We start from the raw sequence: 16,097 nt of genomic DNA, 5'->3' as shown, positions 1-16,097 counted from the left end.
TCAAAATATAGTCAGCAATAGGAGCGCGTTCAGCACACATTTGACATACATAGCTGAGGTGGAGTTTGGCTGCGGAATTATTTTGGCACACCCCCGATTTTTGAAATGCCCCTTCCATATTTTTAAGGTGTAACAAAGAATTACTTGTATGTGTGTGTGTGTGTGTGTGTGTAAAAGGGAGTGTAAGTTGAAGTGTTTGCACGCGTTCTTGTGCGAGTGGCCGTGCGCTTTCCGTGCCACTCCCACGCGCATACAAGTGTATGTATATATGTATATGCGTGGTGCACATAGGCGAGTGAGAACCCCCTGTCCTTTGCACGCGCAAGAATAAAGTTCGTCATCAACATGGAAGCTTTAGCAACGGATAAAAACATCACCTCGAAGAATGAAGAGAGGAACGAAAATGGAAATGAACTTCTAACAGGATTGTCAACTTTAAAGGAACACGAAGGAGAAGTAACTTATGAGAAGAAGGAAGACGCAGAAATATCTATGCATATGAACGAGCAAGATAAATTAGACGTACCATCATTGGTCGAAATATGCAAACAACAATTGATAGTAATTTTGAAGGATATGTCTGCCGATTCGAGCAGTTCGGATGAAAAAACTTCCTTTATGTATCACCTGAACAGGTTAAGGAATGCAGTAACCGTTGTGGATTTGCATAACTATATAGCCGTGTTTGGTCCATGTCTAAGTTATAACAAATTACCTTCCACCTGGAACATATCCGTATCAGATTATTTAAAGCAACAATTGAATATACTTCGTGCTGCGGACTCACAACAGAACTCAGGCAATTACGTTAGTTATTTAGAACTACATAATGATTATGAAGATATTTTAAATGAAAAAAAAGGAAACACAATAGTGACAGGTAGCAATGGCATCCAAGGAAATACTAATTCGAATAACATAAATTCTCATCTGTCCATAAAGGGGAGTAGCATACATATAAATTCTGCGAACACTACAAGTAATGTGAGCGGGAATGTAAATGGAAATGCTAATGGACATATAAGTGTTAATACCGAAGGGGGCAATCTAGGATCATTTACACTAGGTGATCATGAAGATAGCAACATTGTAGAAGATTATTATGACTGTCTCATGAGAACCAAGTTATCTGATGATACCCCGAATTGTTTAAAATATATGATGAATTCGAAGACTGATTCTTTAACAAATGCGGAAGTGGAAAATGTGATATCGTACTTGAAAAAGTATGAAGTAAAGTCGAATAAAAATTATTGCAGTTTGGAGGAAGAGTTGAAATATAATAGAGACTCTGATTTTGAGTACCAGGAGGATTACTTAAAGGATAAGACTTTGTACGACTCCGATTTGGATGATAATAATTTATTTGATAGCAACCTCATAAGCAGTAATAGGAACATGAACGACAGCAGTAGCAGCATGGTAAACCTGAATTTGAGTAGCAACAATAATACGCATACAAACAATAACAACAACAATAACAATAATAGTAATAATTTGAATAGCAAAAGTTATAATATGAAATATGATTCTTTGAAAAAAAATAATAGCGATGTTATGAACACATGGGCTAGGGCATGTACGGAGGGACATCCTGAATATTTGCCTAGAATTCCAGGAGTTCGTTTCAATCCGAAGAAGCAACAATGGCTAGCTGCTTGGAATGATAACACTAGGGAAATTAGAAGATACTTCTCTGTTAAACAGTACGGTTTTGAACAAGCCCGAATTTTAGCCGTGAAAGCTAGACAGGAAGCCGAGAAAGCAGGCGCGAGATGTAAACCCATGTTCCATGTACATGGAAGGAAGACAATGGAAAATGCAACAAACGATGTTATGAAAAATAACAATGATATGATGATGGAGGATGGCACCTTTGGTAACAATAACGCAGGAGGAAACACCCACGTTGGAGGAAGTAACGTAGGTGGCAATATGGGAATGATGAACAATGCCGGAAGCAATGCGGCGCACATAGGGACGAACGTAGCTATGAACAATGGAGGCATACCCGCTGGAGGAACACACGAACATATAAACAAGAAGGAGTTATTGAAAAATGAAAATAACAAAGGAGTTAAGCGAGGAAGGGGAAGGCCTCCTAAAAGAAAACTAAGCGAAAATTCGCAGCTCTCCTTGGACGATATGGAACAGACCCTATGTAGGAATGGAGAAAACGCAGAATTGATGGAAGCTATGGATTCCTTTGATAAGAGCTGTACCAGACCCATGAAGGGAGTATCCTATAATGATCGAAAGGGTTCTTGGCTAGCCTATTGGTCTATAGGGAAGAACTTTCAGATGAGAAGGTTCCCCATTAAAAAATTAGGTTTCGAAAAGGCAAAGGAGCTAGCCATTCAGTGCAGATTAGAAGCAGAACAAGCAGGAGCGACGACCACAGAAAATAGAACCAAAAGAATTAGGAACTTGCTAAACATGAATTCGGAAAATGCGGTGGAAGGAATGATGGAAATGAATTCCCTAGACCCGGATGATAACCTAAATGACACGAATAAAAACCTCAATGGAAATATGATCATGCCTCAGATGCATTACTATAATGCGCACGGAATGAACAACAGTAATATGCACCCAAATAAAATGCCACATAGCGATTGTCAAGAAAGCGAAAATGATTATTCTCCTACGAAGAGAACAAGAGCACCCAGAGGAAGAAGAATGGAAAGTCTAACTGCACGTGCTAGTGCTCTGACCCCAGTGGAAGGGGTGCGATTCGACCCATATTCATATTCCTGGTTTGCCAAATATCTAGAAAATGAAAATTCCAAAGAACCGAAAATATCCAAATACCTTTTAAAAAAATGGGGATTCAATAAGGCACACAGTTTGGCTGTTCATACGGTAAAATGCGCCTACAAAGCTGTTCCCTTCACGGACGAGGAGCTAATTAACATATTTAATGTAGACTCCAAAAATCTCGGAAACAATCAAAACAGCATGATGAATTTGCCATTTAAGGACTCGTACGGAAATAACTCAGGCGCGAATGGGAATGCATACAATGACAACAACTACGGTGGAATGGGTGTCACAAATTCAGCGAATGGCGCGCTTATAGGAAACATGGGGTATATGAATGGTAATATTGGTGGTAGTGTTGGCATGGACCATGTTGTGAATGGCATGGGTATTAACGGGGTTGGTGGTGGCAACTTCGCGCAGAATATGGGTGCCTACAAGGGAGGTGTGAACACACACGGCGTTATGAACAACATGGGGAATAACAACACGGAGAAGAACGTAGATATGAGTAACATGAATGAAGAGGAATCAACTATCGGGAATGGAAGTAGCAACAACGCTAACAACCTACCGATCAGCATGGACAACGCAAACACCCTGCTAAACAACGTCGACGGCGGCAACAATATAAATTCTGCTAATAAAATAGACATAATGAACAATTGCACTTATAATTACAATGGTGGAAATAATGCTATCAATGAAGGTACAGCAGGAACAGGTAGCCAAAATAATTACCACCACGGGGGGTTATTAACAAACAACGGAATCATTGTGGGTGCCAGTTTAGGTGATAACAATGTGAACGGCCCATCATCCATCAAGGACAATACAACCATATCAAATGGAGTAAATATGTATATGAATGAACAAAGGGGGTTGAATACAAACTACAATGGGAAAAGTTTTTCTACAGGGGAAGTGTTAGTTGCGCCCGGTGGGTCTTCAACAATGTTGGAAGATGAAAATTCAAAGATGCTAAACAATGCACACCTAATGGATAACAGTAACAGCACAGGAAATAACAGCAGTGGGAGTGTTATACACAACACTAGTGTAGATAATTATATAATGGGTAGCGATTGTGTCTTAAATAATAACAATAGAAAAATGAGCGCACCTCATGTTGGCAACCCGACTATAGGTGGAGGACCATCACCGTTTAGTCATCATCACATGGATGGCCCAGCTGGAGTGGGTGTAGTGCGAATGAACGAAATGCATATGAATGGGGAGAATGGCATTAATACGAATCCAGCAAATGCCCAATACGGGATTACATCTACGGGTTCTAACATGAACATAAATTCTGAACCCGTCATGAACAAAGACATGATGAACAGCGCCAGTGGCAGCGTAAATCTGGGAACGAACAACAATGGCAATAATAGTAGCATCCTGGAGGGGCGTGATGTTATAGACAACACCAGAGTTGTCGAGCATCCCTTAGAGCAAAGGAAGTTTGTAAATATTATGAACGACGCAGGCAACATTGATAGCGGTGTCAATAGTGAAAACGGCGCTAACAATACCTATGCTAATAATAGCCCATATGGCCCCAATGCAGGTACAAATTTTAATTCGTACGAGGGTGAAAACGCGGGCACGGTCAATATGATTGGCTCCAATGCAAATGAGCTTAACGAGTCCTCCATGTATTACATGAACGTGAAACCGGAGATAAAGACGGAGCAGTGAGGAGGAATTATCACAGTTGTTAGCACGAGGATCGTAAGAAGCGAAAACAGCAGAGAAGGGAAAAAAAAAAAAAAAAAAAAAAAAAAAGCAGACCATGTGTAGTGCGCCAAGGGGCGTGAAGAGGCCCGAAAAGGCCAAGCCCCCAGTAGCCATCGTAGAAGAAACGAAATGAATAAAATGTTTGGTGAGGAAATGGGATATATTTCAATCGTACCAGGACGGGGAGACAGATTTGCACTGAGGCGTCCCTGTGTGATGTGTGCAACGTCGTTATATAAGGACGATTATGTGTCAATATGTGTTTCCCTCCGTATGCTGGTAGCGAATCAGAGCGAACTTTTTTTTTTTTTTTTATTGCATTGTACCCGTTTATTGACTATGTATTGGCCATGTATTGAGCTCACAATCCATTGTGCCATTTTTTTTTTTTTTTTATTTACCGTGTTACAAGACACATCGTTATTGTTACATAACCGTGTTTGCAATTCGTTGATATATATATGTATATGTATATGTATATATATTTTATCTTTTTATTATATTTCCCCCTCTATTCTTTTCTTCCTATTCGTTGCGAATTATTCGATTCCACCATTTGTTTTCACCATTCGATATTATTACCCCACTCAATATTAGCATTTTATTTTTTTAAATAATTTAATCAAGTATGAATTTATATGTTTTTATAAAACCTCCCCCCCCTCCTTTTACTTCCCCTTATGAATGCCCAAAGGCGTGTGTTTTTATGTCTTGCATGAGTGTGCATAATGTGTATATGTTTATACACGCACGTATATATACAAATAAACGAACAAGCAAACAAACACATGTAAGTGTTAAAGTGTAACCTGCGTTGCATATATGTTCCTGTCATAACCCCATAGATTGCACACGCATTGCCTGTTCGCACTTTACACTTTATTATAACCACCAATATACCGTATTTAATATTTTTATCTTTTTTTTTTTTTTTTTTTTTTTTTTAAATGTAAGCCTATTCTATGTGCATGTAGATTCTCCTATGTGCACATGTACGGGTATACACATGTGTGTATATTTTATCTGCATATATATTGGGGCGCTTTATATGTACGGACTTGCATATGTTCCCATTATTATATGTTGTCTGCCGCATGTGCTTTTTATGTTATAAAAACATATTTCACATGAATAAAATGAAAATAATTTTTTTTTTAAAAAAAAACATATTAAAACAAAGTTGCAAGTATAGCAGTTTTCTTTTTTTTTTTTTTTTTTTTTTTTGGATACCCCAGTGGACGGGAAGTTTAACTTATCCAGATTGGTGATTTGTTTTGGCGTGGAACTCTGCTTGGATTAGCACTGGTTAAGGACATTGAGGAGAATAGGTTCAATCCCCTCGTGCAAAATTTTGATAGACACATAAACAAATATGTGTACATATGTGTGTATGTATTACGTCAAGGAAGGTTAATGCGTTATTCCCCTTTGTTTACACGTAGGATGAGTGCAAAGTTAATCAAGTGAAGTGACAAAATAGGTCGGCATGCTCAAAGCGTTCTCTACATTACGTACCCTTTTTATCCCCCATTTTATCTTCCCCTTTTGACAAAGTTAGCAATGTTGGTAATTCTCTCACGTAACTTTGGTGTGATTTCGGGCTTGGCTCTCTGATGAATCTCCAGATGTTTCAATATTTGACCCGCCCTATACCAGTTAATGTCACTATTTTGTCGCAAACTCATAAATAGGTTTTTCTTGCCATCCAGAAGCATGCCTCGGGTTTCTTTTAACTTTCTGTTCGCTTCAAGTGATAACCTTTCCTGTTTCTTGGCATCCTTGTAATGTTGACTTTGCTTAACTCCGTAGGGTATTTTGTCCTTTATCTTTTTTAGTAAATTAACTCTGCATCGCGCGATCATTTTTTTTTTTTTTTTTTTTTTTTTTCTCTTCTTACGTGTTGATGTGTATGTGAAAGGCTAGAGTCTATAAAGATATGTCCCTGTTGGTGATGGACGTGTTTGTAGTTACGTGCACAGACACGTTGTGGGTCTCATCTTCGCTCAGCCCACGCACATACGCATGTTGAAGCTGATGAGCTACAACGCCCTGTCCGACCTCCTGGAAGCAGTTAAATGGAAGACAAGTAATTGTGAATAAACCTGTTAACTAAAATGGCAAACTCACGAAATTACAAAAAAAAAAAAAAAAAGATTAATAATTTAAGAGAACACTTGACGGGATCGCTACACGGCGGGGTGAATCATTGGATGGAATTATTTCCCCTCTCATTATACCCCTACGCTCCGTGCACCACGACTTTCGGTAATCCCTTCGATTTTATAGTACAGGGGAAGATTGTCAGAATGTACTTTCTTCATGTGCCCCTGTGCGCATAAAAAGGAAGAAAAGAACAAATGGCAAGAATATCGCACATTATCCACTTTATATAGGCTTGAAGGAAAATGCTTCGGTGAAATTCGTATTGGATATTCCTTTTATCTATTAGCCTGACAAATCTGCACACATACACCACGGTAAAGGCATCTATACGTTCATATGGTACAGCTAAAAGGGGAGTTTTTCCTCTTTGACCGATGCTCGCACAATACAAGGTACTCACAGTATATATTTCTTTGTATGTATATATGCACACAGGCTATACCATGCCGGGAGGTATGCTAAACGCCACGGCTGCGAGGAGGAAATCAGCCTGAAGGCCCTTGCGTGTCCCTATATTTGACGCTTGTGCCTTTGAAAGTGTCACTTTCTCGCTTAATTCATCATCAGACTTTAAAATGTACGAAAGAAAATCCTTATCCCTAATTAGGATGTCATCGTTATTGTCATAACATGGTAAGTCACTCTCGTCATAAAGTTCGCTTCTGTGGTTGGCATTTCCTCTTTTGTCATTTTCTTCCCTCGTAGGAAATTTACTGAAATTTTTCTTGTTCGTATATTTTACGATATTTTTTTTTTTTTTCCTTTTATCCTTCAAAACCATTTTCATCAACTGTTGCAAGTAGTTCCAATGACTAACAGAAAAAAATTTCCTCTGACGGATGGCAAAAATGCTTTTAATAGCAACCCAGGGAAAAACATATATGTATATATATATATATATATTTTTTTTATGCCCCCCTCCGGTGTATTCGTTACGTGAAAATGGTATTTTGTGTAATATAGTAGGAGAAATGTTACGACAGGGAACGCCGCGGGATGCTCTCTTTGCAATTGTAAACACAACACCCCTGCGGACGAGCGTCTCGACTGGGCCTTGATGTATGTAAAAAAAAAATAAATTTACCTGAACATACCAAAAAGGAGTAATCTCCTACCATCTACGGAAATTCCAGCGTGTGAATATATTTCCCAAATTGTTAATAAATTTTTTTTTTCACCCACGCTGAGGAAGTCGTGTAAGAATCAAGAATAAATACATTATTCCTGTACATGTCTGTTTCTCCATATGTAATCCCCATTGGGGGGGAATAGCAGATGATAAGTAGTGTAATAACGGTGTCAGCATCATTAAGTCATTTTTTTTAAAATAACGTTTAATCGAAAAAAGAAATAAAAGATAAGTTAAGCTTAACATGGGCGAATTGCACGTGTGACAACTGTTTATTTCGTTGTGGTGAAAAAAATTATGGGTGATGCTTTTTTCGCACACTTAATAAAGCGAGGGAAGGAGTATCCCTCCACAGGGGGTGAACAAAATGGGAAAAACAAACAAAAAAAAAAAAAAAAAAAAAAAAAAAAAAAGGAAACACACGGAAGAAAAGTAGCAACATCGTCATCTCGTGTATTTCTGTCGTTCGATAAAATGGCGGAAATATTCACATGTCTACCTTCGCTATCATTTCAAAAAGTTAAGCAAATTGTGTTTCCCTCAAAAGGGCCGATATCAAATGCTCCATAAAGGGGTGTAAACATATCGGTTGACTCAGAGAGGGCTGTTAATACGCAGAAGGGGAGGGAATATACAAATAAATTTACATAAGTAAATCATATCCCGCTACTCATCTGAATAATCCGAATAACCAAGTAAAAGTGAATTCTTCTCAGGGGTGGAAACCTTTTTGACGTTGGAATGGTCCCCCTTCGGAGAAGAGATGGCATTTTTTTTCTTTGTCTTTATAATGGCCTTCACACTGGTCTTCATTGGAATAATTTTTTTTTTTTTAATTATATTTTTTTTTATCTCACTTAAATTAACATGATTACTTTCTTCTTTCAACAAATCTACTTCGTCTTCTTTTTCCTTTAATTCCTTTTTCTTTGCATAATTTTTTATAGCTTCTTTAAATTCAAATTCTACTTCTTTTTCTCTTTCCCTGATTTTCTCAATACTATAATTATCATGTTTCGCATAATTGTCGTAATATTCTGCATATTCTTCTGTCATATTTGGCATGTCATAAATGTTCACGAGTCCTGCTTCATCATCTTTCCCTAGTGTGCCTGTACCATTGTTGTTATTTTTTTTCAGTTCCAATTGTTCTGATAGACTTAAGAATTGATGGTCCCTTTTAAACTCTGGTAGCTCCTTTAACCTTTTATTTTCGTCAATTTCTTTTGCGCTCCTGGCGTCCTTTTCATGCTCTTTTATTCCTTCATTCGTGTACTCCTGCTCATAAATGTGTGTTTTTATGAAGTTCATTTTTTTCGGATTATGTGAGCGTTTAAGTGTGTGTGCATGAGGGCGTTATTCATCGCAGGGCTTTTGCATAATTCGAAAATTGAGGATGACATCTCTTTTTATTCCACACATAGATACAAACCCACGTGCGGCGTTTCTCGCGTTTTGTTTCTCCAAATGTGGCGCCACCATCGGGGGGTTCTCCCCCTCAGGTCAAGCTGCCAACTACAAAATTACGTCACAGCGCTATGGCGCCAGGAACAATATTTCGTGTAGAAGTGCAAGGCGAACGATTAAAAGGGTCCAATTCAGTTTGACCTGGACCTCTTCATTTTATTTTTTCCCTCAAAATTGGTAAAAGGTTATCTAATCCGAATAATATATATATTTTTTTTTTTTTCTCGCACAAATTATGCGCACTTAAAATATATATATATATATATATTGAGGATTGATGGATTGTTAACGCGAGAATGAAAGGTAGGTGCGATGCACAGGGGTTCATGTTACTTTTGTGGCTAACCCACGTGTAAACAAAAAATAGCTAACGATCCATAAATTAAAAATTTACACTTGCCCCTTTGGAGGCTCGGTTTTGGGGGGGAAATCCCATATTTCCGCCTAGCAAGTGTTTTACTAAAATGGAAAGAACAAATTTCAGCTGAAGGGGAAAGATAGGACGAATTGCCTTATCACGGAATTACATCCTTTGGACATTCGAATTTTTTTTTTTTTTTTTTTTTTTCCTCTCATTTATGTTGGGTTTTGTATTGCCGCGAAATTGTAAACTATTCCCACACATGGGATGACCTCCATTTTTCATTTTTTTCTTCAAGATAGTTGTGGTGATTTGGCCAGTCAGGCTACACGCGGGAAAAAACAACCATACACACACCCACGTTGATTCGGCTATACAGTGCCATATCAATCTGTTGAGAGGTTATTTACGCGGCAATACCGATGGGAAGAAAATTCGTTAGATGCGTTTTACTTCATTTTAATTTTGTGTTTTCTTGTAGCACCTGTAAATGGAAATTGCGTTGAAGAGTCCATGACTTCACGGAGTAGGCTCCCATTTGTAAAAAAAAAAAAAAAAAAAAAAAAAAAAAAATTAAGATAGCCATTTCTATGCAGCATGCGCCTGTATGGAAGCTTGGGGGAGTTGCTTGTTGACCGACCTAAATGATCAATTCGCGCCGGCAACAGGGACAAGTGAGGTTAAACCGAAACCAATTTTTGACGCATTTCCAATGATAGGTGTGAAGACAAGCCAACTTGATACACTTGTCGTAGTTCTGAAAAGATTCGAAGCAAACTGCACACTGTTCATATGCAAATTTGCTACTTTTATTTTTTGCATCTGTCTGTTCCTCCACATCTACGTCTAGGAGCATCTTCCCACTCTGATTATCCTCCCGTGTATGATTCCTATATACGTACTTATACTTATCCAAATGGTTTAGAATGCGCTGTTCATTGAGGGCACTTTCCTGCAGGTTGGCGTTCGTTGATGGGAAGAGTCGTAACAAAGAATCTGCATCTAACTGTTGCAGTATGTTCAAAACAGCATATGGTTTGTATTCTACGGGTAAGCATTGGATATAATTTATGGACTCATTCGAAATAACGTCGAAGAAAGTTGGCTTGATTGCCCCATCGGTGTATATAAATGTGTTGCAGGTAATTCTTCCTCTTCCATATTTGATGTTCATTGGGTCGATGCCCATAATTTTAAATTGCACTCCTTTGTAAAAAAAGGTGTCGTGCATGGAAAACAAACTTAAGTAATGCCTCTCTATGTATGGTTTGATGTAGTCTGCAAAGATGTCATAATTATAGGTAGTCGGTAGTGTGTCATACAGGGGTACAATGTGCACGTTCCTAAACGGGTCATACGTATCTGCGTTCAAGCAAATCTCCTGCGGGAGGGGAGGGGGAGGGATTCATAAAAAGTAAATTATTGAGGGCATGTCAAAAATATCATGAATTCCCCATATAGAGGCGTTAAAAAAAGGATGAAATATCATCCGTGGGTGGATACCCAATGGTACATACACACACACACTTTACAGATGAGCCCCTTTTCATTACTAACCGTAGAGTTATCCACGAAGCCCACATTCACGTCAGCATCTATCTTCACAACGAGAAATGAAAAATTATTTATAATGAGTAATTTGCCTGAGTAGAATAGCTTAGTTCTGTTTTTCTTGAAATAGGGGTGCAGACAGGTAAGAAGGATTTTTTCCAGGACGAGACTTCTTCTCTTGGTGGTGGTACGGTGGGTCGTGACAGTGTCTACGTTCTTTCCTTCGAAGGTACTACTACTACTACTACATTTTCTCTTTTCTGTATTGCACTTACTCGAAAAGTTGTCAAAGGAAAACGGAATCAAGGACATAGCTTCATTAAAAAATTGATTGCCTTTTTTAAGTATATATTTTTTTAAAGAAAAAAATTTTTTTTTCAATTTTCTTTCATATTTTTTGTAGTATTTATCTCGTATTATTATGAGATGAATTTTTTTTAAATTGTCCACGTATTTTCCATCCGTGTAAATTAGGGTGTCCCGAGTGAGGATTCCCTTGGAGGGTATGCAATTTACAACAACATAGTAGTCTGTGCTTTCTTCAAAATGGTAAGTTTCGTCTGTTAACTTTTCTTTGCTGCATTTTTCATTTAAGCAAATGTTGTCATTATTTGGTTTGTTCATACTGTTTTTTTCATTTGAACTTTTCTTTGGTGTGTGATTGTTCGATTCCTTCCTATGCGGAACTTCCCATGAGTCTGCATTTTTGCAAGATTCCTCTTTAGAGCTGCTTATTTTTTCGAGAGAATTTGTGCTTATTGTGTTGTTTTCATTTTTATTTGTGCCCTCCATGTCATTTGTTAGTCCCTCCTTTAGATTTTGCCGTGTGTTTTTTCCCTCGGGTACCCTTTCCTTTTCTTCATTTACGGCAATTATGAACCCCTCATTCAGGACGCATTGGTCATTTATCAACAACTGTAGTTTCCTGTAAAGAGCATTTGTATTTTCGCATTTTCTTTTTATTGGCAGTATGTGCACCTTTTCTAGTATGCCTTTTTTTTCTACAATATTTAATTTTTTTTTAGAATTGACATTATTTAGGAAGTGCATATGTTTGCTTTCACCTCTCCTGCAACTTTCCATTTTTTACTTTTCATGTCTTCCTGCTGAATGTTCCCTGTGGAATTTGTCCCCCTCTGTGTAGTAGATGGTTATTGTATTGGGGCTAAATCTCGAAATGTGCTGAGCGTGACAATTTTTAATGGGGTCGCATTTAAGAGCATTCCCACTTCGGTGCATACATAAATATAGGTGCACATAAGAGCGTACAGGTGGAACGCTCTTCTAGTGCACTTGTGAGTAGAGCTGGTCGCTTACTTGCGTACCACGATTTCGACAAAGAGTTAAAAAAAAAAAAAAAAAATTCAGTTTTGCTAAACTGCAGAGTGATTCCTCCTTTTGCCAAAAAATTCTCCTTCTATTTTGCTTTCCTGTATTTGACTTTCTATGTAGACAAAATCTATGTATTTGTTCTTGGGGAGCCTTCGATTGCTGCGCTCGTACAAGCATTACTGCACATTCTTCGAAGCGTCACAGTAGTGGTATCATAAATGTTGTTCCAGCATCTAGGCCTTCATCTATTTCACGGCTAATATGAAAATAAAAAGGAAATAAAATACGAACGCTAATGACGCGAGGGACGTATTTCTGCCTAAACGGAGCACTAAGGGTATTCACTTTATTTTATAAATTATAATTTTGCACAATGTGGAAGTCATTTGAGATTTAATATGGGCGTTGTTTTTGCAACCTGTTGTGTATTCCCCCCTTTTTTTTTTTTTTTTAACTGTCCACTGTTGCGACGTAGAAAAGTTTCAGTGTGCGAACTGAAAAAGGTTGTCCCCTTTTAGGGGGTGTAAGAATAATATGAAGAAATAAACATCAAATGGAGCAAAATGAAATGAGATGGAATAAAATATAATGGACACGAGAAAGTGACGAAATAGGAAATGTGAAAAAAAAAAAAAAAAAAAAAAAAAGGACGTCAAATGGATGTAGAAATTTATATCTTATTTAAAAAACGGGGGAGGAGCAGCAGGGTGGTGGGTATAAAGGAGCATTATACAGTTTTCCTATATTTGGCCCTATTTTTCCACGTTTTTCACCGTTTACCTTATCTGAACGCCCACAAAGTCTAAAACAAAAGCAGTGAATAAAACTGAAAACTGATATACTTAAAAATACTAAGAATGTATGCACCAAATGTATGTTCATATATAATTTAGAAAAAAAAAAAATAAATAAAAAGTAATCTGACAGAGAAGGAAAAAAATATTTAAAATTAGACAAAAAAACAAAACAGCGTTCTGAAAAAAATTTCTATGGAGTCTACCAACAGTTCAAAATATTCGTGTGTAAAATTTCGATATCATTTTGACCAATTTTTTTGCTAATTTTGTACATTTTTTTTTTTTTTTTCATTTTTACTTTTACTGTAATTTTACTCTTTTTTTTTTTTTTTTTTATTATCCTCAGAATTTCCCTTTCTATGCGTACTTCAAGACATTTAAAAAAATTCCTTTTTTGCATGAAATAACAGAGTGCGAGGTGAAAAAGGAAAAAAGAAATTCAGAAAGTGAAATGTGTAGTTCTGTTTTAAAAATCACGCCGCTTTACAACAACACGCACCCGTTGCCTACAACATTTATGTTGCAAACAGAAAGAAAAAAAAAAAAAAAAAAAAGCGAAAAATGCATAATAAATATATACACTGAAAGATCGGAAATTTCTTGTTATATTTTCAATAATTTTACTTTACGTTTGACACACACTTTTTAATTTTCCTTTTAGATGTTTATAACAGCAAAAGTCGATTTTGCAGCAACCGCGCGTAATATGACGCGGTGCGATTTTCCATTGGGGGGAACATTTCTTCTACATTTAGGAAAAAATATGCAAATGAAGTAGAAAAGAGAATATACCTACATAGGAAGAAGTAGCATTCATGGGGATAATTTTAAAAAATTGTCTAAAATTGTTGAAGCGCTTTTATTTTATGTCATTTGGGTCAAGGCATGATTTTTCAGGCCATTCCCAGTTTGTTTATTTTTTTTTGTTGGTATTCTTCCCTCTGTTCAGCTTCACAACTGCGTACATTTTTTCTTCACCACGGCTAACATGCACACATAGGATGTGGCATAAAATGAAGAAATAACATTGTACGCATACGCGTGTAGCAGAGTTGGTATATATATATATATATGTGTATATCCGTAATCGCTGCGCTCCGTACGTACTTGCACACACACTCTGAAGTGACTGTGTCGAACAGTTCATTTCTTTTCTCCAACGCAATATTCAAGATTATATTTTGCTTTCCATCTCTGGAGAACTATTTTATATAGTTAAAATATAACCATTCGTATGCCAAAGATGAACAAGAACGCTTCGTGCCAAAAACACGTACATGTGTGTGCAACCACTGTACATGACTACTGTATCCTTTTTGGTATTTTTGCCTGAACAGTTCACGTAAATCGCCAAACAGGTTTGCCTTACGTTAAAAAAAAAAAAAAAAAAAAAAAACTGACGTAACACGTAACGTCAATTTGGCTGTACGCGTATTCGCAATAAAGCCGTTTAGATGAACATTCCTATCTTTTTAACATTATAGTAAATCCTATATTTGGTGTATGTAAAAAAGAAGCGTTTCCTGCTTGTTTTCACCATGTGTGCAACCGTGCAAGTCTTTCTCGAAGGCATGCAAGCAAGCGCTATAAGAGGTACATGGGCAGAAATTGTGCATATGGTACATGTATGAATATATGCTCATTCCTGAAGAGGCACACATCGTTCGTTCTGTTTACTGTCCACGGAATGCCATCGACTCCATCACTTTTTTTTTTGTTTTTCCTTTTCCTTCGGGGGAGGTGTATAATTTACCAAAGTCTCAAAAACGGCTAGTAGCACAGGTAAACACGTCCCCATGTACATAATTTCACATTTCACGGGAATGTCGCAATAGTGAGCCTGTCACTTGACTAACGTTAAAAAAAAATTCGAATGAACAAAAAGATGATGGGGTGAAATAATAAACAAAGGAGTTCTCGATAAATCCGCGCAATGTCGATATAGACGTCAACTTCGATAACGAAAAGAGTCCTATTTTTGGAACATTGTTATAAACTTGCTCAACAGCCTTGCGGAAAAGGATATTAAACGATGAGCCAAGTGATGCGTGAAACGTTGAGAAAAAAAAAAAAAAAAGAAAAAAAAAAAAGAAAAAAAACTTCCTTGAGTAGTACGCATTACCGTTTTTATTAATATATCGAACAAAACAAACATTCACACTTTACACGCATGTGTACATGTGCGCTTAAGTGAATATATATCTGTTCGTACATTTTGTGAGCTCTTCATAAAAGGGGCATGAGGAAAAGTTCAAGCAGGCATTAACTTGCACTTAATCCCTCGGCCCATTCCCCCCCCGAAAAAAAATTGCTCGTTAAAACTCCATGTTCATTTTATAAGATACAAAAAGTTGCTAAAAGGAAGAAGGGATTGAAAATTTGCAAATGTATTTCTTTCTTTCTTTTTTTTTTTTTTGCGTACAAACTGTTAATTGTTTAAGTCAAAATTTTGTTTGTTTTTTTTGTCCAATTAATGGTGTTCATGTTATAATTTATTTTTAAAATTACGTAAGGGAGGGAGGAAGAAAAAATATAGCACAATAACATAAAACTGTTACAAAACAGGACCAAACGGAAAATTCGTCAACCTCATCGGAGTAAAAAACAAAATTCGCATTCTGTTAAGGAAGAGAGAGAGAGAAAAAAAAAAAAAGACACGCCATCGCGTCAGTAGACTGTTACAAAATTTGTTAAATTTGATTGTAAATATTGTGAATGCTGCATGAATAACATCGCTTAGGAGCACAACCTGAATGATGCCGCTTATAATTGCAGCATGAACGCGTCTTAGTTTTAT

At 37.1% G+C, this 16,097-nt stretch overlaps 5 protein-coding genes across 5 annotated transcripts; 1 reads left to right on the top strand and 4 right to left on the bottom strand.

Annotated features, from left to right (window-relative positions):
- Positions 1–345: 345 nt before the first annotated feature.
- On the top strand, positions 346–4,461 carry PKNH_0806500 (AP2 domain transcription factor AP2-I, putative; the record flags this gene model as incomplete). The annotated part of the gene is made up of 1 exon (XM_002258670.1): positions 346–4,461. One exon carries the CDS (start codon positions 346–348, stop codon positions 4,459–4,461), a length of 4,116 nt encoding a protein of 1,371 aa, XP_002258706.1.
- Positions 4,462–6,032: 1,571 nt separating this feature from the next.
- Positions 6,033–6,362, bottom strand: PKNH_0806400 (uncharacterized protein; the record flags this gene model as incomplete). The annotated part of the gene is made up of 1 exon (XM_002258669.1): positions 6,033–6,362. The coding sequence occupies one exon, from the start codon at positions 6,360–6,362 to the stop codon at positions 6,033–6,035; it is 330 nt and encodes a 109-aa protein (XP_002258705.1).
- Positions 6,363–7,099: 737 nt separating this feature from the next.
- Positions 7,100–7,450, bottom strand: PKNH_0806300 (conserved Plasmodium protein, unknown function; the record flags this gene model as incomplete). Its single annotated transcript, XM_002258668.1, has 1 exon — positions 7,100–7,450. One exon carries the CDS (start codon positions 7,448–7,450, stop codon positions 7,100–7,102), a length of 351 nt encoding a protein of 116 aa, XP_002258704.1.
- A 1,008-nt stretch (positions 7,451–8,458) lies between these two features.
- On the bottom strand, positions 8,459–9,103 carry PKNH_0806200 (conserved protein, unknown function; the record flags this gene model as incomplete). The annotated part of the gene is made up of 1 exon (XM_002258667.1): positions 8,459–9,103. The coding sequence occupies one exon, from the start codon at positions 9,101–9,103 to the stop codon at positions 8,459–8,461; it is 645 nt and encodes a 214-aa protein (XP_002258703.1).
- Positions 9,104–10,260: 1,157 nt separating this feature from the next.
- PKNH_0806100 (RING zinc finger protein, putative) lies at positions 10,261–12,254 on the bottom strand (the record flags this gene model as incomplete). Its single annotated transcript, XM_002258666.1, has 2 exons — positions 10,261–11,001; positions 11,178–12,254. The coding sequence occupies 2 exons, from the start codon at positions 12,252–12,254 to the stop codon at positions 10,261–10,263; spliced, it is 1,818 nt and encodes a 605-aa protein (XP_002258702.1).
- Positions 12,255–16,097: the final 3,843 nt, after the last annotated feature.

The sequence above is a fragment of the Plasmodium knowlesi genome (genome assembly GCF_000006355.2).
Source record: "Plasmodium knowlesi strain H genome assembly, chromosome: 8".
NCBI classification, from domain to species: Eukaryota; Apicomplexa; class Aconoidasida; order Haemosporida; family Plasmodiidae; genus Plasmodium; species Plasmodium knowlesi.
Note: the sequence above shows the minus strand (reverse complement) of the source record. Positions and strands in the feature narration are given on the sequence as shown.